The sequence below is a fragment of the Mus caroli genome, unplaced genomic scaffold (genome assembly GCF_978045245.1).
Source record: "Mus caroli unplaced genomic scaffold, Mus_caroli_1 scaffold_4, whole genome shotgun sequence".
NCBI lineage: Eukaryota > Metazoa > Chordata > Mammalia > Rodentia > Muridae > Mus > Mus caroli.
The window spans coordinates 121,887,717-121,915,244 of NW_028227259.1; the positions used below are offsets into that span (position 1 = coordinate 121,887,717).

General features: G+C 47.9%; 1 protein-coding gene across 1 annotated transcript in view; it reads left to right on the forward strand.

Annotated features, from left to right (window-relative positions):
• Ksr2 (kinase suppressor of ras 2) overlaps positions 1–27,528 on the forward strand; it is a 372,315-nt gene that overhangs the window by 297,172 nt on the left and 47,615 nt on the right. The window contains 4 exon segments of the mRNA XM_085837085.1: positions 2,408–2,449; positions 2,937–3,009; positions 6,429–6,477; positions 7,681–8,048. Coding sequence (XP_085693211.1) covers positions 2,408–2,449; positions 2,937–3,009; positions 6,429–6,477; positions 7,681–8,048 — 532 coding nt within the window.

The following is a 27,528-nucleotide window of genomic DNA, read 5'->3' on the forward strand; positions in this document are numbered from 1 at the left end:
CTTGTTTTGTTTTGGGTTTCCCCACACCCCCAGATTCTGGAAGCTGCCCACCCTCCTGGGCTTGTGCCCCTCTTCTTTCTGCCTGGGCCTCAGTGGTCACCTGTCTGTCTTCACTGACATTCTTTGACCTCTGACCTTCTTTCTCACAACAACTTTTATAATCACATTGGGGTCATCCACACAGCCCAGTATGTGCGTGTGTCTAGCCCTTGTAGCAAGAGCCCATTGCAACCCACCCTGGCAAAGTCCTTTTTTACCACACAAAGCTATGTAGATCAGATCAGATCATGAGCAACATTTATTAAAAAGAAAAACGCTATCGGCCCACCTTTACTGCAGATGAGAGAGTCCCTCGGTGCAGCCAGAGCCAGGCCTGGGATGCAATAGTTTCTCATTTTGTCATCTTAGCCTTTTGTTGACAAAATGGCTGTGTATGGGATTGGGATTGGAGTGTGTAGCCAACAAGCCTGGACCCGAAAACTGTGATTTATTGATTTATTGATTTTTGGCTAGCTGGGCTTTGTTACTGGAACAAATTATTTCCTGGTCTGCCCACTTATGGTTAGGAATCAAAATAACCCCACTGACATTCTAAGGCTATCCCAGAGTAGGAAAAGGGCTAAGCCAAGAACGTCTACTCCTTAGTCTTCAATAAAAAGAGGCGATTTTAGTCAGTCATCTACAGATGCTTCCCGCCTGTGTTTGCGGGGACTTGGGGCTGAGACATTGATACTTACTGTCTGTCCTGAAGGAGCTTGTCAATCAACCCAAGCCTCAGGGGGAGTGTTTCCTTTGCACCCGCCTCCCAACAAACTGTTTAGCCCTTGAAGCTACCTGGCCGTCTCTCAGTTCTAAATCACTCTTGTCTGTTCCTAGAGAGATACAAGAGTCCATTTTTCATCACTGGCAAATGTGTTCATCTTGGGAATCCAGGGTTCCTGGATCCTTATGAACGTCATAGTCCAAAGATGTCCATGTCCTTGTGTAACTCGCATCCTTGGTCTCCATGAGTCTTCCCATACACTAAACCATCTCTAGGTAACACTCAACACTGAGAACACCGTGTGAATGCTGTATCTGTAGTTTCTATGTATTGTTTAAGGCAACTAAGAAAAAAAAAAGTACACATGGTTGGTACAGGTGTAGTTTATTAAAGACTTGACTCCTGGATCAGCTGAGCCTGCAGAGGAAGAAGAAACAAGATCCCAGATGTACTCAGAACCTACTGTCTGCTTCTGTGTAGTGATGGTCCCAGGATCATGTACCTGGGACTGGTATTGTCTGTATTTTGTCTGTGAACGCTGAGATGTGGAAAGGTTTGCTTGGATTTTATGAGAGATGTATATAAACAGGCTCAACTTCCAGACTCTGGGCCCAGACCCGGGTCCTTACAGGGAGGAGTCAAGTGGCCGTTGTCAGTATCATTGTAGACACTCAAGTTGCTTCTGGTGCGTCAGTATCAACTCAAAGTTGCTTCTGGTGCTGGATTCTGCAGTCCTGGCTTGTATGTCACCCCATCACCCCATCTCTGGTTCGGGGAAGGAGATAAGCTATCTGGCCTGCCTACGCTCTCTGTACTGTACCTCAAAGGAGCAAGCGGCCAACTAGAAACCTTGGCCTTTGGTGAGAGGACCACAGGCCAAGTAAGTTGTCAAGAGAATCGGCCAGTGAGGTCCGGGAAATGACATTTGTATAATTGTTCTCAATAAACATGGAGATCGTGGTGGCTGTGATTGGGTCGAAGATTTTTTGAGGGAACAGACTATGCTGCAGTATGCTAGATAGGATCCCTTAAGGGGCAGGAGAAAAGATCAGGAGGAAGTGACGTCAGAACAAAGCCGAGACGGAAGAGAATTGCTGGGTTGTACTCTCTGTTGACAGCGCTCTCTGGGGGAGACAAAGCACCTTCCCAAAAGACTTTAGGCTGGACCAGATTCTCCAGGGATTCCAAACCTTGCACCATGGTTTGCAGCTCTTGAAGACTCATTTTGCTCCTCCAGCCTCTGGTCTGTAAAGGGATCTGTTAGTACTGAGGGGAGTCATCTCATTCATTCTCAATTTATTACGGTGCAAAGAAGAAAACTCAATACAAAGTTTAGTGCTGAAAATTTGCATAAAGGATGTGTAAAAGCAAAAATTATTTTGGATTATGGCTTCATGGTGGTGTGAGTGTGTGTGTGTGTGTGTCACTGTGCCTCTCAGAGGGTATCATCTGATTTTATAGACTGTGAGATATTAAATGCTTGGGTCCTATATGTTACCACTCCCTTGTAATTCAGGGTGTCTGCCAAAGCGTGGACACTCTTAGGGTGGACAGAGAATGGTTGTGCGGTAACGATGGAGAGGAGGCATGGTACCCATCATGCTCGGATGGTCCTTACACTTTTTTTTCTCTGTCTTTTGCAAGCTTCCCACTACTACAAATATAAGCAACAGTTCATCTTCCCAGGTGAGTGTTCTGGGAACTGGCAGTCTGAGGATCAAGGATTGTGGGGGTTGGGGGGCCTGGCGAAGAGAGGCCAAGGGCAGAATGGAGACTAGTGGGGTCTCCATACTCCAGGAAGAGGAGAAGCTAACAGTGGAAGATCCCAAGGGCACCAGCACAGCGGAGGTCTAGAGGGTCAGCCAGTCAGAGGGACTTGAGTTGTGAACTGAGTGACCCCCTTGACCCAAAGGGGAGTGAGGAGGATTCGGGTATGGGCAGCAGCAGATGCTTAGGTGTTCTGTCTAGCCCTGTTGGCAGTGAGGACCAGTATTGTGGATCTCTAGTATGCTACCCAGTAAATAAAGCCCAAGTGGGCAAGGCAGGGGGAAGGAGTGTTGGCCAATATTGAAACCCACATCACAGGGTAGGGTTGCAGGCTGCTGTGTCTCTCGTGGGGGGGGGGGGTAAGGGTCATGGTTTGATCTCTACGTATGTGATCTCTGACTTGCAGATGTGGTGCCTGTACCAGAGACACCCACCCGGGCTCCCCAAGTCATCCTGCATCCTGTCACCTCAAATACAATGTAAGTGACCTCACGCCCTACCCTAAACCTCAATACCTTCAGCCTTCTTGGTCTCTCTGCTGTCAAGTTTCCTCAGACCTGGAGGATGTGGGTCCAGAATAGAAAGACACAGGGCAGATAGGAGGGGTTTGGCACCCCACACTGAGAGAGAAGTGACAGGAAGCAGTGTTAGCCCCCCTCGTCCCAGCTCTTCCTGTGGCTCTGGCCCTTTGTGGCAATGGTAGCGTCTAGAAGTCACACCATCACCTCAAAGTATCCTCTTCATGATTCCAGAGAACAGCTAGACTTCAGTTTAAATCATGGTCTCCTCTGTGTAGAAGGTGGGCCTGGTGACACTTGTCCATCATCGTTGATACTTGGGAGATCAAAGCAATGGAGTTACAAGTTCAAAGTCAGCTTGGGCAACTCAGTGAGGTGCTGTCTCAAATCCAAATATATAAAAGGGGCTGAAGATGTACTTTGGTTGTGAGGCTCCAGATTCAATCCTGAGTCTGGAGGGAGAGGGTGGAGAAGAAGGGTGAGGGTGAGGGGGGAAGGCAAGAGAAAGAAAGAGACATGAGGAAGGAAATACAGTTTTCACCTGGGATCAATAAACCCTAGCCCGTCAGACAAATCCCATCTGTCACTTGTTTTTATAAATAAAGTTTTATTGAGACACTGCCACGCTCATTACAGGCCCTCAACTGGCTGCCTTCTCAGTACATCAGGAGGGTTGAGGGGTGGTAAGGAAACATATGGCTCACAGGAGTGAAAACTACTGACTCTCTAGCCCCTTGCCCAAAGCCTACCAGCCTCTGTTATTCATACCCCTATAGAATGAACAAAAGTTAATTTGGGAAAATTTAGAATAGTCTGTGAAAAAGGAAGGGAAACTTGCCGCTTGGAGACCCACCCTGCTAGAATGTTCTAGTGAGCTCTCTTGTCCTGGTCATATATTCGTTACCACTCGTACAATCCTGTTTTATCTTTAACAAGGTGACACTGATTCTCCCGTGTCATTCTGGGCTCTTTGTAGGCAAGGTCTTAATGACTATAGAGTGTCATATTGATGTGAAATTCAGATCTCCCTGCTGTAAACATCATGGTCACAGATGCCCTGGTGTGTGCATGCCCCAGATGACCCTCTGCTCAGACAGCCAGGGAAGCTACCCTCCTTCCCTTTTGTGCGTGTGCCCAAAGTCTAGGGCACGCTAGGATGTGATGAGTTTCGCAACTCTCATCTCCACCCGCTTGTTCTTTCTTCTGGCCTCCCTAATGGCTCCATCCCACTTGACCTGCATTAGGACTTTTCGAAGAGCCGGCGTGGTGCATGTCTGAAATCAAAGGAGCGGTGTCTTGCCAGCGGGTACTTTGCTGACCTAGATCTCTGGGTCTTTTCTCTGCCGCTCACAAACCATCTCCATGAGCTGCACAAGATGAACTCCAAGTTATTAACGGCAGTCAGAGTTGCCGCAGTGGTGCAGGGAGCTGCCTGTGATTTGCTTAAGTGTACAAGAGGGGTAATGGGCAGGAAAACTGCGAAGGGAGCTCACTGAATAGCCCCAGCAGCTGGAGTCCCGCCTTGCAACAGAAGCGGGTGGGCAAGGAGAGCGACTCCTGTATCCCCCACAGACTTCTATCCCACCTCCTAAGGCTATGCCATAAATAACTGATGAACATGTGTCACCCACGACACCCTTCACCTCCTGTTTTATCTCTTGCACAGAGGTAAATTAACTCAGTCTTCAGGACCCTCAGCTCCCTGAGATCTGAGGGGAAACTTGCCCCACAATAGGATGGATAGGTGGAGTGGCTAGATTTCCATCAGAGAAATATGAAGGGGACAGGGTTTTCCAGGCTTTGTCCTACCTGTTCTCAGTTTTGTATGCAGTCAGTAATCGAGCTGCTCTGTGCCCAGGGCACTCCATTAAACAGCATCCTTAAGTGTAGAAAGCTTCCTTAAACACTGAGTGCATCCCATCTCCCCATCATGAGACTATGCATTTGATGGTACCTAAACATTCTTAACACACAGGTGATTATACCGTCAACACACAGTGTGGCCCTAATACCCTTAGTGTGTCCACACAACTCAAGACAAACCCTACACACAATGCGCTGCCACACATGGACACATTCCTCTCCAGCGCCCGTGCTTAGAATACAACTGCGGCTTTCGAGCTTTGCACATGTGACGCCCACGCCCACCCGTGTCTCCCCACCCAGGGAAGCTCTTCCTTCCTGTTGACACGTCTTGATTCCACGGGATTGGCCAATTAAACTCCCAACACTCATTGTCTGAGTTGCTATTTTATTGCTGTGAAGAGATGCTGTGACCAAGGCAACTCTTATAAAGGAAAGCATTTAGTTGGCACTGCCTTACAGGTTCAGAGGTTTAGTCCATTATCATCATGGGAGCAGGCATGGTGCTGGAGAAGTGTCTGAGAATGGCAGGCAGAGAGAGAGGGAGAGGGGGAGGGGGGAATGGGAGGGGGAGGGGGAGAGGGGAAGGGGAGGGGAGGGGGAGAGGGGGAGGGGGAGGGGAGGGGGAGAGGGGGAGAGAGAGAGAGAGAGAGAGAGAGAGAGAGAGAGAGAGAGAGAGAGAGAGAGAGAGAGAGAAGTCAGAGCAGGAACCTGGAGGTAGGAGCTAATACAGAGTCCAAGGAGGGGTACAGCTTACTGCCTCATTCCCCATGGCTTCCTGTTTCTTTATTACAAAACTCAGAACTACCTGCCCAGGGGATGGTGCCCCCCACAGTGGGCTGGGCCCTCCTATGTCAATCATTAAAAAAAAATGCCCCACAGACTTGCCAGCAGGCCAGTCTGATGGAGGCATTTCTCAAGGGAGGTTCCTGTTCCCAAATAACTCTAGCTTGCATCAACTTTTTAATTTTATTTTAAAGAACTAACCATCATAGAGGCGGCTTTTAACCCTGAATAACTCCAACCCCAGGGGAATCAGCTACTCCTTGACTTTGATAGGTACCACATAGGTGTGCACACCACATGCACACAGACACGTGATTAAAATCAAAACTAAACCTTTTTTTTTTGTAAAAAGACCCTCCTAGGAGGCTCTGAACCTGAGGTTTCGAAACGTGATTTTATTCTTTCCCAATGTACATTTAGACTTCAGAGGATTTGCTCACCTGCGACTTGCTCCCCACCCCTAATTAAAAGGAGGCTGCTACACTAGTTAAAGCTGAAGCCATATAGTAAACCCGGAGCAAACCAGGAGAATTTGCTTTAAATAATGGTCTTGAGAGCTCTCTGTGTTGAAATGATTTAGAGAAAAGGAAGGTTCTGTGGCCGTGACGATGCACCGGTTAAGATTCCTGAGCATGTCTTACTTCAATCCAGGGCTCTAAGGATCGTCTAAGGTGGCTTTTCATTTTTGTCTTTTGTTTTTCTCTTGTCTTTTGTTTTTCTCGTATTTCCAGCTTGGAAGGAAATCCATTACTTCAAATTGAAGTGGAACCAACCTCCGAGGTGAGAATTGGAGACTGGACGATGGCTCTCTCGCTCGAGGTTGGCAACGCCACCTGCTGTCCTCGGTGTTGCAGAGGGCTGGGGGCGGGGAGGTGGTTCACAGTGGCTGTTTGATGGATATCCTCACTCTAGGACAATTAAGGAGTTGTAGCCCCTCCAGGCGCTGAGCCTAATGGGCTGTTCTACTGTGTGCATCCTAGCAGAGCCAGTTGGAGGGAAATTGGTCTGGGATTTGCATTTTTTAGGTAAAAAAAAAAATTAGCTCAGGGTTGGGGAGCCATCAGAGGGATGTGCCCCACTGCCTTCGAAATAACATACAGGAGCAGGTGGGAGCCTTAAGTATGCTGGCTTGGCAGTGCAGTGGAGGAAGTTCTGGGTTTCCATCCATCTATGGAGACTGTTGAGGGTGTAAAGATATGTCCTGGGGACTGGCCATCAGGGCTGTTATCTTGGTCCTACTGTGTGCCAACTGGGCTAGAAGCAGGACTCTGGGCAAAAGTCCCAAATCCCATTCCTAGATAGTCATGGTCCCTTATAACTGATCGATTCTGGGAGCTAGAGTGTCCTGGCTTGATTCTGATGTCTGCTCTGGTGTCTCCCAGCCACTTGGTCTTAAAAGAGCCACAGAGCTTGGAACTATGGCCTCCACCAATCTTTGAAACAATTCCAAATTCTGCCACCCGCCGCCCGCCCCCACCCACCCCTACCCCCTGGAAAGCTGTGACAGACAGAGCCCATGTTGGTGGTTGTCCATTGTCCCGTGTCCCATGAAGAGACCATCTTTGTGGTGGATTCACATAGGTAGAATAAAGAGGGCATTGCATTGCAGGGATCCAGAAACCTGGATCTGAACTCTCTGTTCCTCTGCTTGGCTGTGATCCAGAGTGAGAACCTCCTAGCACAGCCAACAGCCCAGTTTGCCCAGGATTGACAGGTGTCACTTTCAGTGTGAAAACTACGAAGTCTAGCCAAACCAGAGTGGTTGGACCCCTTAGCTTTTCTCCTCTCTTAGCACAAGACAGTGGGACCCCTTGACGTTCCTTTAAGACCTTCACTGTGGTTTGATTCTAATCCAAAGACACCTGGGGAATCTGCCGTGTCTGTGTATGGAGATATATCCTGATCTCTACAGCCGAAACAGATCCCTGGGGAGGGTGGAGCTGGGGTGGCCATGATTCTGAGCCTTCACCCTTCTGGCCGTAGAATGAAGAGAGCCACAATGAAGCAGAGGAGTCCGAGGATGAGTTTGAAGAGATGAACCTATCCCTCCTCTCAGCCCGGAGCTTCCCACGCAAAGCCAGCCAGACCAGCATCTTCCTTCAGGAGTGGGACATCCCGTTTGAACAGCTAGAGATTGGCGAGCTCATCGGGAAGGGTCGCTTCGGGCAGGTTTACCACGGACGCTGGCACGGCGAGGTAGCCATCCGGTTGATTGACATAGAGAGGGACAATGAGGACCAGCTTAAGGCCTTCAAGCGGGAAGTGATGGCCTACAGGCAGACGAGGCATGAGAACGTGGTGCTCTTCATGGGAGCCTGCATGAGCCCACCCCACTTGGCCATCATCACCAGGTCAGTCCCTCGGGCTCCGATGGGAACATCTAAGGGCTTTGTGCATGTTAATAGTGTCTTCGGGTCCTCCATCCACGGTTTTCTCACAATCCTTTAGGTCCCCAGAAAATGCCTTTAGGGTTTTAGGGATGACTGGGAAGAGTACTGCACTGGGAGCCAGAAAATCCAGGCATGATTGATACTTGTGTCTCATTAGGTAAAATGAGTGAATTGTTTTAGACCTAGCTCAGCCTGTTTGTGTAGCACTCCCAGTGCTATGTGTGAATTGGCCTCACAGGCCGCACAGGTTCCATCTCAGCCAGTTAGTTCTGCTATTGTCGGGAGGTGGGGGGGGGTGCACGGGGGAAGCAGCCATAAATGATATATGATATATATGACCATACGGTCATATGATATATATGATATATTGCGTGACAGTGTTGCAATAAAACTTTATTTACACACCCAAGTAGTGGGCCAGCTCTGCCCCACAGTTTGATCTGAGATGCTGGTGACTGTGATTGTGGCTCTTGATGGTTTACAGAGTGTTTGTGGAGCTATTGTCACCCCTGTTCTGAGTATCCTGCATTAGTGGGCTGCAGGGGTTTGGGGGTGGGGTGGGGGAGGGTAGTTAACAGAGATTGACTTAAAAAAAATGGCAGATGACTATCTGATGTAAAACATTGTCCTTCACACACATGTGAACTCCTATAGATGACATATGAACACCCATCTGCTGGTGGGTACTGTCAGCTGGGGTGACTCAGTTATGCTGCACACAGTCTCCAGCTCAGTCACGTCCGTGGTGGCCTCTGGTGTCCAAGCTCAGCCAGGGGTCAAAGGTTAAATGCATAGGTACTTTCCATGCACCGTCTGGTCATGCTCTGGCTGACATCCGTTGGCCAGAGCATCTCCCGTGGCCAGCTGGATTCAAGTGATGGAGGAAGTTGCTCTCTGAACGGTAGACTCTGTAGGGGGAGGATCATAGATGGTCATTTTTACATCCCTCTTCATGGATCCCCCCCACCACCCATTCCATGGCCTGTGCTTCCCTCTCATCAGGAAGCAACTTCTCCTCTCCCAGTAGTGAGGAGCCCCTCACTTGCAGTATACAAGGCCGGTGACCCATGGATCTCAGCGACCCATCCCTCCCCTCCCTCTTTCCAAACTGAGGCTCATTGCACATTTGTTCAGACCCCGCTAGCAGCCTTGGTAAATGAGTGGCCCATTATGAAAATGTATTGCTCACCCTTCAAGCCCAGCTGCACTGCAGTCTTCTGTTCTGTGACAGAGCTCTGAGCTCCCCTCCCCACGCGCCATTACAACCTACAGATCTCACAAAGCACCCAGCCACCACCACCACAATAATAATGATGATGGTGATGGTGATGGTGATGATGATAATAACATCCCTGGCAGCTTTGGGACATATAATTGGTCTCTGAAGTATTTGGTATTTTGTGTGAGGATGCCAGATGAAACCTGAAAAAGACGTGTTCATTCCAAGGTTGTTGCGGTATTACATATTTATCATGGGAAAGCTCAGTAAGTGCCCCATTTAGCTCCATCTACTTGTTAGTCCTTAAGAGTATCTATCTGAACTTCTGCTTGCGGCCAGATAGCTGAGTAATTTGATTAATCATCTGCATTCACACAATTGACTGTTAGGGGATCGGTGGTTGGAGGATAGCCAACTGACTAGAACAATTCCGGGACCTTGGTTTTTATTTTTACAGGGAGTATAAGACCAGATAATTATCTGGCATATTCTAGAGAAATCGACAATGGTGTGTTCTAGCCAACTACTTAGTAATTATCATCAGAGCTAACAAGTATTTCTGAGCTTGGGTCTCCTTGTAAAAGCCATATGCTTGGCTCTCAGGAAATGAACAATAACTAGTTAGTTATTCGGTTACTATAGCTTGCAGACAATTCAAATCTGGATGGCTAAATTATTTTACGATTGGGTCATTATGGAATTACTGCGAAAGAGCCAGCAGCCTGCACAGTTGCTCGTGTTGAAAACTTCAAGCGGCATTGAAAGGCCAATAGTGAAGGATTTGATTGACAGTAGCCTCCATCCTTCAGCCCAGCTGTGGGGTTTCCTGAGCCTCAGTTTCTACATCTGTGGGATGAGTGGGCTGAAGCAGGTGTTTGTCCCAACTCTGACAAAACGCTTTGGATCTCTGGGAATGAGCTGTCTGCGACACTGCTGGGAACAGCTTGGAGCAGCAGCAGCTTTCTGAGAGTCCTCTGTCTGGACCTCATATATCCAATGAGGGAGCAAGGCCTCTCAGATGTAGATTCCTGGAGGCTGCTGTGTTCAGTTCCTATCAAGTTACCCTAACTCTGTGGCATCAGGCAGCACACCCTGGGTCTCTTACAGTTATGAAGGGCCTTGAGACTCATTAGACTGATGTGAAAGTGTGGTTGGAAACGGAGGTGTGGTAGGGTAGAGGTGTGGTCTGAGGTGAAGGCGTGGTCTGTAAGAGGGGACCCAGCTTACTGCCTTTTCCACCATGGCTTCTGGCTTCTTCCTCCATTTCAAGGCCAGTAGCAACAGGGTGCCTTGTTTCCATGGTTATATCAACTGCTTTGGTCAGACCATCTTTGGCTTCCCATGTGATGGGACAGTTCAGTTTAGGGCCCACCCAGACCATCTAGAACCACCTACACATCTGTAAGTTGCCCCATTGACATCCAAGGTGGTGATTGGTCGGCATCTCCAGGAACTAAGGCCTAGATCACTCTGGGGGTCATTCTTACAAAAAGTAGCATTGAGCTTAGATTGACTGAAGAGAAGGTGGTCATCAGAAAGGCAGAGGGGTCATAGCAGGGGGGGGGTGTCCAGCAGGTGGAAAGGCCCTGATGCTGGAAGACCAGTGGGGAGCAATGGAGGAGGGAGAAGGGACTAGGAAAAGGGACACAAGATGCTGGGTCACTGCAGAGCCACAAAGGTTCTGAACAGGAGTGTGGAGTTTGAGCAACCATAGTATGGCTTTACAGTGGCTGTGTTTGCTGCTCTGGGATTTCCTACAGACCAGGCCAGTGGCTCTTCTTGCCCTCAGCTGGTTGATTCAGTGTGTTCAAATCCCTGTTGCAGAGCAGCGGTGGTCAGAGAGGAGCGGCTGGGGTACCATCTTGGATGGACTTGATATTTTCTGCCTATGTGGGCACCCAGGAGAAATGGCCCAGGCTTCCTTTGCGTTTAGGTCAACGGGACACGTTGCCAGGGATGGTGGTAAGAGGGGACAAGGCATAGGGGTGTGTGAACACTGTGTCCCCTTGGGAGGAGTTTTAAAAACTTCTCAGTTGGCACATGCCATCCGTCCCCTCCCTGGGGATCCAGAGTCCTGAGGAGACTTCTCAGTCCTTCCAGGATGACCTGGGAGCAAGAAACAGTGAAATCCCAGGGGCTTCATTCACAACATCTAAACCCACTACGTACCGGGAGCTCATCCACAGATGATTATGTATGTCCAACTCCCATTCTCCTGCTTCTCAGGCTTTCAAATCCAATCACACCGCACTGTCAGATCCGACAAATAGGCCCACAGCCTCTTTCAGCCGCTCCCGGAGACGGTTCACTTGGTGCTTGGATGATATTTTAGCTTGCTTCCCCTCCACCCCCACCCCTGTAACTTGAGGGCTTGTGTCTTCCGAGTTTGTTCAGACCGGTTTTGAGTATCCTAAATATAACATGTAAGAATTGAGAAGGGGTGCGCTGAGCCATGAAGATTTTCTACCCACCCCCAACACACACACACACACACACACACACACACACACACACACACACATACACACACACACACACACACACACACCATCCAGTGGTTTTGCGTTTTTTTCGTGTTTAGAAAAGCCGGATTGCTTTCCTTTTATGAATCTCAGCTGAAAGGATTTGTCTCTGTGTGTGTGTGTGTGTGTGTGTGTGTGTGTGTGTGTGTGTGAGTGGCTGCCTTTAATTGTATGACTGTTGTGGAGGAAGGTGCTATAAATGCCCATCATCATCAGTGCCATTAGATTAGCATCCTCTTGCGTAAGATTGCTTATGCCCGGCTATAAACAGTCACGTGACCAGCAGAGGCCCCTGCCTGGCTGAGGATCATCTCCTCTTTCTGGTCACTGCTCCCTCACGTCTCCAAGACGCTGGATTCATATGTGTGGCATCTGTCATCACTTCAGAGATATTTTTGTCTTACTGCCCAGGAGATAACTCGGCGGTTGTTAAAAATACAAACCAGATAAAGAATAATTCTGCCCATAACCCCCGGCCAGCCAGAGAGAGCCCCGTGTATGATGTGGGGGCTCTTTGCTAAGTAAGCCTCGAAACCAGGAAATGCTGGGGGGGGGGAAGCAGGGCGGGGGGGGGAGAAAGGCTCCCTAGGTAGTGTGAATACCCGAGATGGAGTTGGGGAATCCACATTCAGTAGCCACACGTGCCTGCGATCCTAGCATGGGGGTGGGGGAGGACCCTGGGGATCCCAGACCACGCAGTATAGACTAATTTGTGAGCTCCAGGTTAGTGACAGACAGACTGTGTCTCAAAGGAGGTGGATGCCACCAAGGAGGTGGGCAAGATGGCCACCTGAAGTTGAGTTCTGACACATGTGCCAAACATAAAACAAAAGCAAAAACAAAAACAAAACAACAAGAAAAAAACAAAAACAAAAAAACAACCCACCCAAACCAAAAAAAAAATAGATAAAGATGATCCAGATGGCTTTTGTTCTGTTTGTGGAGAGATGATTCCTACCCTTCCACACATTAGAGTCAGAGGTGCCCTCAGCTAAAAGAGAAAAAACATAAAGGTTCATATTGGGGGTTGCCATGAGCCTATAAGCAATTCATGTTCCTCTGTGCATACAGCATTGGCTCACACCAAAGCCCTTGGGCATATCCAATAGTGAGAGAGGCTCAAAAATAGCAGTGTTCTTCCCAGGAAAAAATGGAATGGATCTAATGAATAGCCAGAAGACGTTGGGGTGAGCCTTGGAAGGTTAGCCCCATCCCTGGTTCCTGTTTGGTAGTTCCTGCTTGCTTGACTGTCACCACATGGCCAGCCCTCTAGTCCCAACATGAACACTACCACCTCTCTTCCTTTCTAGAAAGTTCTGTTGACAAGTGCCCTAGTTGACATTTGCGATTTCTACCAAACACTGCACTCATGACTCAACAGTTTTCTTTGATCTATTTCAGAGTTCTTCCTTCCCTTCTTACTTGTTGCAGTTAGGGTTTGACTGCTGTGAACTGACACCATGACCAAGGCAACTCTTAGAAGGACAACATGTAATTGGGGCTGGCTTACAGGTTCAGAGGTTCAGTCCATTATCATCAAGATGGAAGAGCATGGCAGCATCCAGGCAGGCATGGTGCAGGAGAAGCTGAGAGTTCTACATCTTCATCTGAAGGCTGCTAGTGAAAGACTGACTTCCAGGCAGCTAGGATGAGGGTCTTAAGCTATGCCAATAGTGACACACCTAATCCAACAGAGTCACACCTACTCCAACAAGGCCACAGCTACTCCAGCAAGGCCATGCCCACTCCAACAAGGCCACACCTACTCCAACAAAGCCACACCTCCTAGTACTGCCCCTCCTTGGCTCCAGCACATACAAACCATCACTTTAAGGATAAGAATTAGACATCTCTGGGTCAATAAGATGGCTCAGTGGATAAAGGTGCCTGCCACAAAGCTTGACAGATTGAGTTCCATCCTCATAACCCACATGGTAGAAAAACTGACTCCTGCAAGCTGTCCTCTCTGAGACACACACACACACACACACACACACAGAGGTCTCCCCCCACCTCTGCAGGAGGCTGAGGAGACAGGAGTATTATAAGTTCTAAGACTGTTTAGCCTCAGAGCAAGGTCAAGGCCAACCTAGATAACTTAGTGAAACCTTGCCTCAAAAATACAAAATAGAAAAAGAAAAGAAAGACCTGGGGCTAGGAATGTAACATCCACAAGGTTCAATTCCTAGTATCATGAGAAAGAAAGGAGGAGAGAGAGAGAGAGAGAGAGAGAGAGAGAGAGAGAGAGAGAGAGAGAGAGAGAGAGAGAGGAAGGAAGGAAGGAAGGAAGGAAGGAAGGAAGGAAGGAAGGAAGGAAGGAAGGAAGGAGAAAGGGAGGGAAAGAAGGAAGGAAGAGAGGGAAGAAGGAAGGGAGGGAGAGAAGGAGAGAAAGGAAGGGAGGGAGGAAGGAAAGACAAAAAGAGAAGAAAGAAAAAGAAAGAAAGAAAGAAAGAAAGAAAGAAAGAAAGAAAGAAAGAAAGGAAGGAAGGAAGGAAGGAAGAAAGACAAGAGAAGACAAGACATTCCATGTAAAAAGACAATAGCAGTTTCTTCTGCTAAGGGTTTGCTGTAGCTTTGGATGGGTTATTTTTGTTTCTTTATTAAAAATATGAGGGAAAGTTCTATGAGGGAAATATGAGGAAAGTTCTATTTTGGTTCTTCCTTTCAGATGGTTTTCAGTCTAACACAGAGAGTAAGCTGTGCTCTATGCAACAGGGTCAGGTGCCTTTGCTGCAAGACTGGTCCCTCAACAGTGGCAGCCAGGAAGCAGAGAAAGGTTGCAGGATGTGTGGAGGGGCCAACCTTTAAAAGCCCGAAACTGGTGGCTTGTTTCCTCCAGCCAGGCCCAGCTCTCAAAGATCCGTAACTTTCAAAATGGGTACCACAAGCCAGGAAGTGAGCAGGCCTCCAAACCATATAGATGTGCGAGGACAATTCAGCTTCAAACCACATCCATGTGTTCCTTGATGATGTTATGGTACGAATGGCCATAGGGATAATAGCAACTGGGAGGAGTCGGGTATCTTGGTACCACAAACATGAAGCTCGGCGTGGTGCTTATTGAATGACACACGGTGATGCTGAGATGGGAGGACTCAGCTTCCTGTCTGACCTCTGCTCCTGGCTGGTCCCTTGGCTGGGTGGCTTCTCTCCCTTCAGCGCCAGGGCATCCAAAGGGAAGGTGTGGAATGATAAGCTGTGTCCACTGGTCTCCAGCTGAGCAGAGAGCTTGGAGCTAGAAATAACAGTGCGTGAGTCATCCGGGTGGACGTGGTGATGGAAGCTGTGGGCCTCAGTAGCTGAGGTCATCCAGGGAGGCGAGAAGGGTCACCTGAGGACAAAGGCTGGGGCACCTGTCCCTCCGAGTGGTCCGATGGAGAGGACTCATCCTGTAGAGGGAACAGGATGCATAGCCGGGATAGCAACCTAAAGTCACAGCCACAGTGAGCGCCCCATGTTGTTTCCTGCTTTGTTCTTATTGGGCAGGATGTGGGCCACCCCTGTCTCCATGATCATAGTTATCTTGCTTCTTGGTTGGTTTGCTTACCTTTTGACTTTTATCCCCTGCATCCCCTTCCCACCATTAGAACACAGTCCTAAGAGGGCCAGGGCTTCAGCTGTTTGGCTCGCCTCTGTATCTTAAGCCCCCATCAAGCCATTTTCATGTACTTGTCAGATTAATGATTAACAATTGTATATCTATATATGTATATGTACAGGTATATATATAAATGTATATATGCATATGTATGTATATGTGTGTACATGTGTATATGAGTATATGTATATGTGTATATGTATATATGTGTATGTGCATATGTGTATACATATATGGGTACATGTGTATATGTATATGTGTATATGTGTATGTGTATATGTATATATGTGTATTTGTACATGTGTATATGTATATATGTATATGTGTATGTGCATATGTGTATATGTATATATGCATATATGGATGTATATGCGTACACGTGTATATGCATATATGCATATATGTATATGTGTACACATGTATGCGCATATATGCATGCATGTATATATGTATGTGTAAATGTATATATACACACATATATGTATATTGTGTATGTATACATGTGTGTATGTGTATATGTATATGTGTACATGTATATTATGTCCATATGTATTTATGTATATATGTATATTTCTAGTCTGTGTAGCCTGTGCCTCTCGGCCAGTGTAGCAGGGATGAAATTCTTTGATTTGGGTTTCTAAGGAATGGCAATGTATAGAATTAGAGTCTGGACTTGGGGGTTGGGCTAAGGGATGGAGGAAACATAATGAGATGCTAATAGTGTGATAGTAATGCAAAACTCGAGGACACTTGCCCCAAACATCCATCATACGCAGATCTATGTGCTTGAAGCTGGGACTTCTGAGAAGATGATCCGTGCTCTCGTGGGCTCATATGTGCCATTCACTGACAGAGTCCCCTGCATCATTATGATCTATGCCATGACCCAGAGCTGGCCTGTGATTCAACCAAGTAACTGCCAAATGGGTAAGATAGGAGTGTCACTGGGATGTCAGAGTACCTGAGTTTGATTCCCAGCACCCACATGAAAGCCAGGGGTGGTGACACATGTCTGTGATCCCAGTGCTGCTGAGGCTGAGACAGGAGGAATCTAGCCAGTCTAGAGATCCATGCTCAGTCTGGTCACTCGGTGACCTCCAGGTTCAGCAAGAGACCCTGCCTCAAAAAACAGGATGAAGAGCAGGTGAGAAAAGACATCTGAACTATGGCCCCTGCACACACACACACACACACACACACACACACACATACACAAACACACACAAATACATATACTTCTGTATGAGGGTTTTGTTGCTATGAGCAGACACCATGACCAAGGCAACTCTTATGAAGGAAAACATTTAATTGAGGCTGGCTTACAGGTTCAGAGGTTCAGTCCATTATCATCAAGGCAGGAGCATGGCAGCATCCAGGCAGGCATGGAGCAGGAGGAGCTGAGAGTTTTATATCTTCATCTGAAGGCTGTTAGCAGAATACTGGCTTCCAGGCAGCTAGGATGGGGGTCTTAAGCCACAGCCCACAGTGACACATCTATTCCAACAAGGCCACACCTCCTAATAGTGCCAGTTCTTGAGTCAAGCATGTACAAACCATCATAACACACATACACACAAACACACACACACATACACATACAGATACACATACATACACACAAATATACATACACACATGTGCACACACACCAACCCACATCCATACACACATATGCATACATACACATACATACACACATAAGCACATGTATGCTCACACACACACACACACACACGTTATCCCTAATAGAAAGGCTAGCATGTCAAAGGCCCAGAGACTCCAGGAGTCCTGGCCTGGGGTGGAAGGTGACCTGGGAGAAGCTGAAGAAACCAGTGACCCATTTTTAAAGAACCTAACAATGGAGGCTGAGGAGTTTGAGTCTCTTTGTAAAGATGAAAGGGAAGCTATCTGAGGATAGGACCTGAGAGGTGGCACGGTCTAGTTGAGTTATTAGATAACCCACTGGGGGCATCCCTCACATCAGAAGCCCTCCAGGTAGAATGGCTGATGTGTTCCACTTCCACCCATGGTGTGGACTGTCACTGCTGGTCCTAATCAGAAATGAGCAGGCATGCTTACAGGTTCCAGCATCCTAGCTTCTAAAACCTAGTTGGCCTGCCTCTGTTTGGGGAGAGCGGCAGTGAGCTGGCATCTTTGGAACCACAAGTGTTCTCAACAGCTTTCACTACTTCCCAGAGTTAAAAATAGCCTAATGCCGTTCCTACGTTTTGAAGGCAAGCGTGGGCACCCTCAGGCCCTTCATGCACGTTCCAGAGAGTTCCAGGACAGTTTCCTCTGTGTTGCTGACAGGCAGTGGTTAAACAATGATAGGGGAGTTCGCTCTAGGGAGGGCTTTGCAGAGAGGAAAAGTTGGAATGAACACCCTCTGGGGCCTCCCCCTTCCCCTGCTCATCTGTCTGTCTGTCTGTCTGTAATGGTGGTGGGGATGGGGTGAATAGCATCTACTTCAGAGGACCATTCAAATGACTCAGGAGGCAGAGGGAAACAACAACCCGTATCTGTAGGAAGGTTGATCAGATGACAGGGAATTGGCTTTTAATTATCATTTTGCTCAAGGGCATCGGGTTGACACAAAGCTCTGATCCCAGTGTGTTTCCAGCCCGTGGGCTCCGGGATTTGGCTTGATGTCTTCCCAGCCGCCCAGTTCCTATTACCCAGTCCCTGCTCCATTTTTGCTTTGGCCCCATCTGATTGTGTTTAAGATAATTAAGCTCATCTATCAAATAATAAATAGATATTGACTGTTTGTCACGGTGAGTATGAGGATGGATTGAACACTGTGATTCTGCTCCTCTGGATCAATGGGAGTCCATGGGGCTAGATAAATCCTGATCATGACTGACAAGAGGAAAATCGATAGTCGTATTAATATATGCACCCAGACCATCGATCTTCCGGTTAAAAGTGGGACTGGGTTAGATAGGGGAGTCAGAGATGGGAAGGGAAACAGACAGGCAGACAGACCAACTGGCTGATAATCTCAGCTATGAAGTAGCCGCTCTGTGCTTATGAGTGTGCTTAGAAAGGCAGGGAGGGGTGTTTCTTTTTTTTTTAAGATTTATTTATTTATTATATGTAAGGTCACTGTAGCTGTCTTCAGACACACCAGAAGAGGGTGTCAGATCTCGTTACAGATGGTTGTAAGCTACCATGTGGTTGCTGGGATTTGAACTCAGGACCTTTGGAAAAACAGTCAGTGTGCTCTTAACCACTGAGCCATCTCTCCAGCCCCGGGAGGGGTGTTTTCAGTGAGAAGCAATACTCAGTATTTATGTGCCCCCTTCTTTGCTCAGAAATCCTTCCTGCCCATGGGCAGTGTGGTTCTTGTTAGTGTTTGGCCCTGGGATTCTGTGGGAAGAGGAGGGAGAGGAGAGAGCTGTGTGGATTATCTGGGATACCACATGCTATAGGTTCCAGTGACCCCCGGTGTCAAAGAAATTGCTATATACCATTTTCCTGGGAAGCAGGGTCAAGAGAGTTGGGGTGGAGTTGTGTGGTCCCTCTGAGACTGGCAGGGGACCTTAGTAAGCTGGCCTCTAGGAGAACCTGTGTCAGGATATTAGAGCCTGAGTCTCACATATGAATGTGTGTCAGAATACCTTAGGGCAAGCTCTCAACCTTCATAACGCTGGGACCCTTTAATACAGTCCCTCATGTGGCAGTGACCTCCAACCATAGAATTATTTTATCACTACTCCATAACTGTCATTTTGCTGCTGTTGTGAATTGTAATGTAAATATTTGTGTTTTCTGGTAGCCTTAGGTGACCTGTGAAAGGGTTGTTTGACAGCCCTACAAGCATCACTACCTACAGGTTGGGAACCACTACCCTGGGGGAGGTTTCTGAAAGCTGGTTGTTTCTTCTGTCCATCCAGAAGTTCTGGTCCCTGTGGCAAGACCGGGGGATTTATTTGCATCGGTGGGTGTGTGTGCTAGTGGGTGTGTGAACTGGTGGGTGTGAGCACTGCCTCGGTCCCCTCAGTGCTAGGACACAGGTGTGGACGTGTGCGATGATCCGTGGATGGCCTGCTGAAGTTGGTCTTCCCCTCCCATCGTGCATCCCAGGGATCAACCATGCCATATCAGGTGTCTTAGTCAGGGTTTCTATTCCTGGACAAAACATCATGACCAAGAAGCAAGTTGGGGAGGAAAGGGTTTATTCGGCTTACACTTCCATACTGCTGTTCATCACCAAAGGAAGTCAGGACTGGAACTCAAGCAGGTCAGAAAGCAGGAGCTGATGCAGAGGCCATGGAGGGATGTTCTTTACTGGCTTGCCTCCCCTGGCTTGCTCAGCCTGCTCTCTTATAGAACCAAGACTACCAGCCCAGAGATGGTCCCACCCACAAGGGGCCTTTCCCCCTTGATCACTAATTGAGAAAATGCCTGACAGTTGTATCTCATGGAGGCATTTCCTCAACTGAAGCTCCTTTCTCTATGATAACTCCAGCTGTGTCAAGTTGACACAAAACTAGCCAATATATCAGGCTTGGCAGCAGACACCTTTACCCACCAAGCCTTTGAGACAGCCCTTAGGGGCCAGTGTTTTTAACAGGGTCCAAGGGTCCTCTCAAGTGATGGGGTGCAGCAGGTAGGGAACTTCACTTTGAGCAGCTGTAACCCCAGGCTCAGACAGAAGAGGAGATCTTGAAGGGTGTTGGGTCATGGGTCTGGATAAAGCAGGGAGAGGGTCATCCTGGAGCCCGAAACAATTCAGGGTGGGCACAGTCAGAGTTCCAGGGCCTGGGATGTAAAGGACAGATGAGACACAACTGGAAAAAAGAAAGCCCTTCAGGACACTGGCAACCTTAGCATCCGGGTAGCCATTGGTCCCACGGTGTAACAAATTCCTGCCCCATGGGACATTGCAAAGTGTGACAGTTCTACCTGTGACCCCATGTCCATTTCCAGGAAGAGTCACAGGTCACGCAGGAGTGGGGCTCCTCACCATCCCAATCAGGTGGACAGCGAGCTGTTTCAGTGTAGAGAGGGTGTTGTCATAGAGGGCGTGGGGGGCACAGCTGGGTGGGCATCCTGGGAACAGTTCCTGCTGGCAATAGCTTCAGTTCGTCACAGTGCTGTGAAGGGACACTGGACATGTGACAAGTCCACTCCCAGAGGTGCTCTCTCTGGGGACAGCAGCATTGACTTCAGGATGAATCTTGGATGTCCCACCATCCTTTCAAACCAAGGGAAGGGGTTGATAGCCTGGCTCAGTTCCTTGAGACAGGAAGCAGGACTTGGCAGGAGAATGGATGTTTGAGTATTCCTTAAGGAGACTGTCGAGTGGTTACTAGACACCTGACCGGGCATTGTGCAGGGTTTGTGGCTCATGTCAGATGCCTCTTCTAGCATCCTTGGGTATAGAGTCATCTTATGGGAAATTACCAACATAGGGAAGATTGAAACACCCAATGCACTCTTAGCTCTCTAACTTGAGCATCCACGTGTCCCACCTTGTGGGTCGCCAGCAAATAGCTGGTGATCCCCTCCAGTCAACACCCTGTAGAGAAATGTTTGTGCATAGTTGTTTGTAAGTTTGCCCTTCATTCCGGCAGTTATTCAGGCTTCTCTGGCCTCAGTTTCCCTGTCTATATAATAGGAGATAACAGTCCCACCCTCATAAATTGAAGTGAGGATGAACTGGACCCTGATCTGCACCCCAGTGCTCATAACTGACCACACAAGGCCCATTGTGGCGCTTGTTCATCAGAGCCCCTGCCCCTAATGGACCTTGGAGCCCACAGAGCAGCAGAAACACACACAAGCCCTCGTCCCATGCTGAGTATTGGATCTGCCGCCAGGTGTCTCAGAGGAATGTTCTAGGGCTGGCAACTTGCTATGTGACCTTGGCTAAGTCACATGGCCTTTCTGAGCCTCTGTGTGTGTCTCCCCCAACAGGCAAGAGAAATCTGAAAATGGGCAAAGCTGGAAACTCTTGAGAGTGATGAGGACTGTGTAAATATGGAGCTTTTGAATATATTTGAATCAGCATATATTGATTATATGCAACATTGGGTATTGATTACATATAACATTGGGCGTCATTATGACATTCATATACATGCATGTGCGGAGTTATTGTATTTACCTCAATCCTCTTTTTTGCTTCCTCTCCCTAATGCATCCATTTTTAAGTGACTTGGAACTTAGGAAACAGTGACCACATACCCAACCCTTCTTCAGCTCAAACCTTCCCATGGTCCCCATTTCCACGTATCCCCATGTCTGCCTTTGCTCTGAGGACAAGTGAGGAGAAGCAGGGAGCCTTCCCCTGCCCTCCTGTCAGCTCCCCTTCTTTGACGACCCGCAGACAGGCTCAGAGCTGAGAAGTTGCTCCCACTTTTAATCAAAAGGTTTGTCTCTGAGTTCTCTTCAAACGAGGATTCCCGTTTCTTCTAGGTGTTCAAAAGCCTCAGAGAAATGCCACAGAGGGGTGAGATCAGACCGCTTCAAAAGCAGAGGTGGGCCCCTGAGCATCTGCGCACCGCCCCCAGCCGAGCCCGTCCCTCTGAGGCAGTTATTAGCGCAGCCCCCAGGGACTCGCAGCCACAGATCAAGGACTCTCCTTGGACTTGTTTGGAGATGTTTGTAGACTATTGAGGGTTGTCATCTACTCTTGATCACCAGGCTCTGATTCCACTCCGAGCGAGCCAGGCTCCCTCTGACAGCCCACAGAACTGCGGGGCAGAGAAGGCTGCCATTCTGTCTCATCAGTAAACACAGTTCGCAGACTCTCTGCCCCCCATGGCCAAGCCACGTACACACAGGAACTCTGCTCTCTTGTACTTTCCTCCCCTACCCTCAGCCATGGGACTGGCACATCCTCTGTGGAAGAGAACAAACATGGGGCAATGTACCTGGAAGGCAGGCTTCCCTGTTAGAAGTTGAAGCCACGCAGAAGGGCATGAGGAAAGGAGGGACCAGGGGGCCAAGGTCTCCCATTCTTTATCTATTCCAGCTCCCGCTTTCCTTGTTTTATGACATGGTGGTGTCAGTGTCCACTTTGTCCCTAGCAGAGTCACCCACTTCCTGGTCTGCATGGCTTGACCCAAGCCGAGCCATTGGAAGTAAGCAGTTATTCACCCATCTACCTGTCCTCCTACCCATCCTCCCACATCCCTATCCTCATTTACCCACCCCTGTCTATTCATTCATCCATATACTGATTCCACCATCCCTCAGCCTCTGTCCTCATCTGTTCATGTGTGTGTTCTGTTGATCCACCCACCTGTGTGTGTATTTATCCATCCATGTCTTCTATCTACTCTCCATCTATACAATAGTCTATCTAGTTCTCTTTCTCTGGTCTATCTAGCCACCCATAGAGTCTCTCTCCTCCTATTTCTGTATCTGCCTAAGCATCTATTCTTCCATCCACCTATACATTCAGTATCTATCACCTACCTGTCCATCTACATAAATGCAGACATCATTAATCTATCCATCTACCTATACACCTGTCCAACCATATACCTATCCACTCATCTACTATCTACCCATCCACCTTTCCATCTACATAAATGCAGACACTATTAATACATCTACATATACACCTATCCATGTACCCATCTACTCATCTACTATCTACCCATCCACCTCTCTATCTATATAAATGCAGACATCATTAATCTATCCATCTACCTATACACCTGCCCAACCATATACCCATCCACTCATCTACTATCTATCCATCCACCTGTCTATCTACCTTAAAGCAGACACCATTAATCTATTCATATATCCATATATCTCTCTACCTGTCAATCCAATATCTGCCAACCTCTCTCCACTCAATAATCATTAATCCATCCATCCATGTACCCATCTACCTTCCCACTAATCTAGTTAAGCCATCAAACAGTAGCCACTGGGGTTCTTTGTCCTATCAGATACAGCACGATGTCATGAAGGAAAAACTGGGGTGTTTTTTTCTGGGCCACAATGTAAGTAGACAGCATGCAATGCTTTATGTCAACTCAAGGCAAGCACTGTAGCTGGCCAGGAAGAACTTGAGGTTACAATTGGCATCTAGCTGGTCTCACTGGCTTAAAGACAACAGCTGATATGTCAATCTATGAGAACTCATCCCAGTGCACAGCTATGGATGCGCAGCCTGGGTCACATTCCAGGTCGGAAACCAAACCGATGCCCCCTGCCAGAGAAAGACAGGCTGTTGGGGCCCATGTTTTCTTCCCTTTGGTTTAAACTTAGTAGATGTTCTCACTGATGAGCAGGGTGGGGAGTCCCTATGGGAGACACCAAGGAGAGGAGAGGCCGTGTGTTATATTAATACCTGGAGTCAGTAGACAAGAAGAGACAGCGGTGGTAGGGGACGAAGGAGCTAAGTTCGTAGGGCTGAGGTTTCTCAGTGCTGCTTCTAAGGGTGGTGGAGAACTGGTAGGGAATGGGGGATGGGGGTGCAGATTGGAAACAAGGCTTCTTATTGCTGACTTCTCGGCCCATTTACTCCTGACTCATAATAATCCCTCAACAGTACCTTGCGGTTTACTCGCTCGTTATTTACAGAGAGTATGTTTGCTAAGCAAATCAGTTCAGACAAGATCGCAGCAGGGAGGAGCTTGAACCCACTCAAGAGACCTAGCTGTAATTGGGGGGACAGTCTCAGCAAAGTTGGCTGTCTGAGGGCAGCCGGGAAGACCAAGAGCAGATGGATAGCCAGCCCTCAGGCCCCTGACATCTGTGTTTGGATTCCAAATGGCCCCTTTAAGTAACACACTTCAGCCTATCACTACTGCTTTTTGTCTAAACTTGACCCGCTTGTCAACCCAAGTCTATGTTGACTGTCTTCCGTCACAGTAAAAATCTTTGGTTAACCTGTCGAGAGTATCTTTAGTGGTAAAGTGTAAAAGACAGGCCCCTTGAAGTCTTTCTCTAACGGGAGATGGATGGATGGCTGTGGAATTTTGGCCTGTGATCAAGAACTCTAGTTCCTTTGAGGAAGATCTCTTGGACTTGGAAGCTTGCCTCCCTCCTGGTGTTGGCCATTTGTCCTAGTTTCAAACACCCCATCAAAAAAAATTATTATAGGGGAGGGAACGGTTGATTTGGTTTCAATTCTAGGCCACAGTCCATCATTTCAGGGAAATCAAGGCAGGGACTCAAACAGCTGTCACATCATGTTCACAGTCAAGAGTAGAGAGAATAAAGATATTCCTGCTTGCTCTCAGCCCACTTTCTCTACCTTTATACAGTTTTAGAACCTTTGAGTAGGGAATGGTGCCGCTCGTGGTGGGATGGGTCTTCCAGAATCAATTAACAGCCAATACAATCCTCCACAGGCTAATCTCTCCCTGGTTTTTACTATCACATAAGACAGTCAGCATAGACTCAGATGGATGAGCCAAGGGACAGTACTTTCCCATGCAGCAGACGTGGCTTGTGGGAATCCGTTCTCACAGAAGGCTGGGGGCAGGAAGAGAAAGGCTGGCTGGCATTTCTAGAACCCATGCTCAGTTTTGTGGGGATCCCTTGGGTGTCACATTCGGCATTCCTGAAGAGGTGGCAAGGCTCTCGTTCTTGCTTGAAGGTGCTCAGGCCACTTTGTGAAACACTCAAGAAGACAAGGATAGAGCTTTGATTTCTGCAAGGGAACCAGGGAAGGGGGAAGGAGGGGACCTAGGTGGCCCCACACTGCCCTACCAGGCACAAACGACAGATCATTATCCTTCCATTCCCCTCTTCTCAAGGAACCTGGGATTTGTCTGGGCATGCTCAACAGGACACAGCCTTCCTCAGAGCCTCAGCATTCTCCCAGTCAAGTAGGGACAATAAGACTCCATCCATGGACGATGGAAAAGAAAGATGTCTGTAGCTGACCTAGAACCATGTGTGTAAGGTGAGATCAGTGGGAACTGCGGTTCTTCTTGGAACCTTGGGGGGGGGGAGGGGTTCCCTGAAGACTTTCCTTCAGCCAATCCCAGCCTTCTCTGCTAACCTGTGTGACCTTGGACAAGTTACCAAGTGACTTGAGCTTCATCAGGGCACAGAGAGGGTAAGCTTAGCTGTGTGTCCTTGGACAAGTTACCGAGTGACTTACCCTATCTGTGCCCTGAGGCTGCTCATCTATCAAATAAGGAGTATGCAGTACCCACCTCACTGAGCTGTCTTTCATGATTAATTAAGTGCACTGGGGAAACAGCAGGCATAGCTAAAGATTAGTGGCTATTGTTGTTAATATTGTTGGGAGATTCCTTCTTCATTAATCTCTTGAGAATAGCTTAATGCATGTTTGCTCAAAGGATGGATGGATGGATGGATAAATAGATGGATATGTGGACTGATAGATATATAGATGAATGGATGGATGGATGGATACATTAATTAATTGATTGATTGGTTAATATTCCAATGAAGAGTATTGGCTGTCAGGAAGCTCACACATCTTCTAAACAGTCTAAAGTTTGGCTACTTCTCCAAAACACCCATCTCTGTACCTGTGATGTGACATGTGAACTGAGCCTTCCCTGCCTGTCTGCCCACCAGAAGCCACCATGGCCTTGCTCCCTCTCTCTGAGGAATTGGTAGTTCCCTAACTTGGTATTCTCATTTCACCCAGACCAGAAGTCAGGCATCCAAAGTTCTCTGGTTTTGGGGTACTGCCCTGGGAGTGGTTTCATGTCCCTCTGGTCACCATCAGTAAAGCTATTTAGTTCTTGATACACCTCAGAGAGGTCAGAGTGATAGGCAGGGGTTAGGTCCCTGGGGTAAGGGTGACTGCCCTGCTATGGAAAACCCTAGAAGGATGAGGGTCATGTGACCCTTTTGTGGGTCATGAAGGTTATTTCTGATATAGTATAGAAAGTAGACTTGAGGAAGAGAAGGCAAAGTGGATGCCTAACCAGAGATCATTGGAGCCCAGCTTCTAAAAATGTCATTGGAGATGGAGGAGATGGCTCAGTTGATAAAGTATTATCCTTCCATGCATGAAGACCTGAATTTGTTTTTAAGATTTTATTATACACACACACACACACACACACACACACACTGTCCCTATCTTGAGGCACACTAGAAGAGAGCATCAGATCCCATGACAGATGGTTGTGAGCCACCATGTGGGTCCTGGGAATTGAACTCTGGACCTCTGGGAGAGCAGTCAGTGCTCTTAACCGCTGAGCCATCTCTCCAGCCCTGGATTTGATTTTAGAGCCCGTGTAAACCTTCAGTCACTGTGGAGTGTGCATGCCTGTAATCCCAGCATCAGTGAGATGGGAAACAGAGTCAGCTGACTCCCTGGAAGCTCCCAGGTCAGCGAGCCTAGCCTCCTCAGTATAGTTCCAAGCTAAAGAAATGACAAAGGGGAATGCAAGTGTGTTTTGCTATTGTGGTTATTATTCTCATCTGTCTAACGGCCAAGGGATGCACCAGCCCTCAGGTGGTACCGAGCCCTGCCACTCAATGTTCCCTCTGCCTTAATGCAGAACTGGATGTGCAAATTGTCGATAGCTTTTTCAGTTTGAGGTACGACATCAAAAATAACATAGGTGCTGGAGGAATGGCTCGGCAGGTAAAGATGCTTGCCGTGCAGCCTCGAGGATCCAAGTTCAATTCCCAGGACTCACATCGTAGAAGCCGAGGACAATTGCAAAGTTGTCCTCTGACCTCTCCACACGCAAACTGCGGCGCACACTTCCAATAGTAATAAGTACACTTTACAAATGGACACCAATTCCTTTTTATTCTTCAGAATATCACAGATAGAAGATTCATTCTTTTTTTTTTTTTTTTTCTTTTTGGTTTTCCGAGACAGGGTTTCTCTGTATAGCCCTGGCTGTCCTGGAACTTACTCTGTAGACCAGGCTGGCCTCCAACTCAGAAATCCGCCTGCCTCTGCCTCCCGAGTGCTGTGCAAGGATAACACACAAATTCATGAAGAAGATTCATTCTTACCATATATCTTACCAATAATCTCTCCCTTTCACTTAAAGGAAGTACAATGTGCCTTCTCTAACGTTCCTACATTCACCACCCCCACACTTTGGGACCTTGGTAAAAAAAAAAAAAAAGGGTCACAGGGTCACCACCCCCCAGGTACTCTGAGCACTGATCTGGTCACCA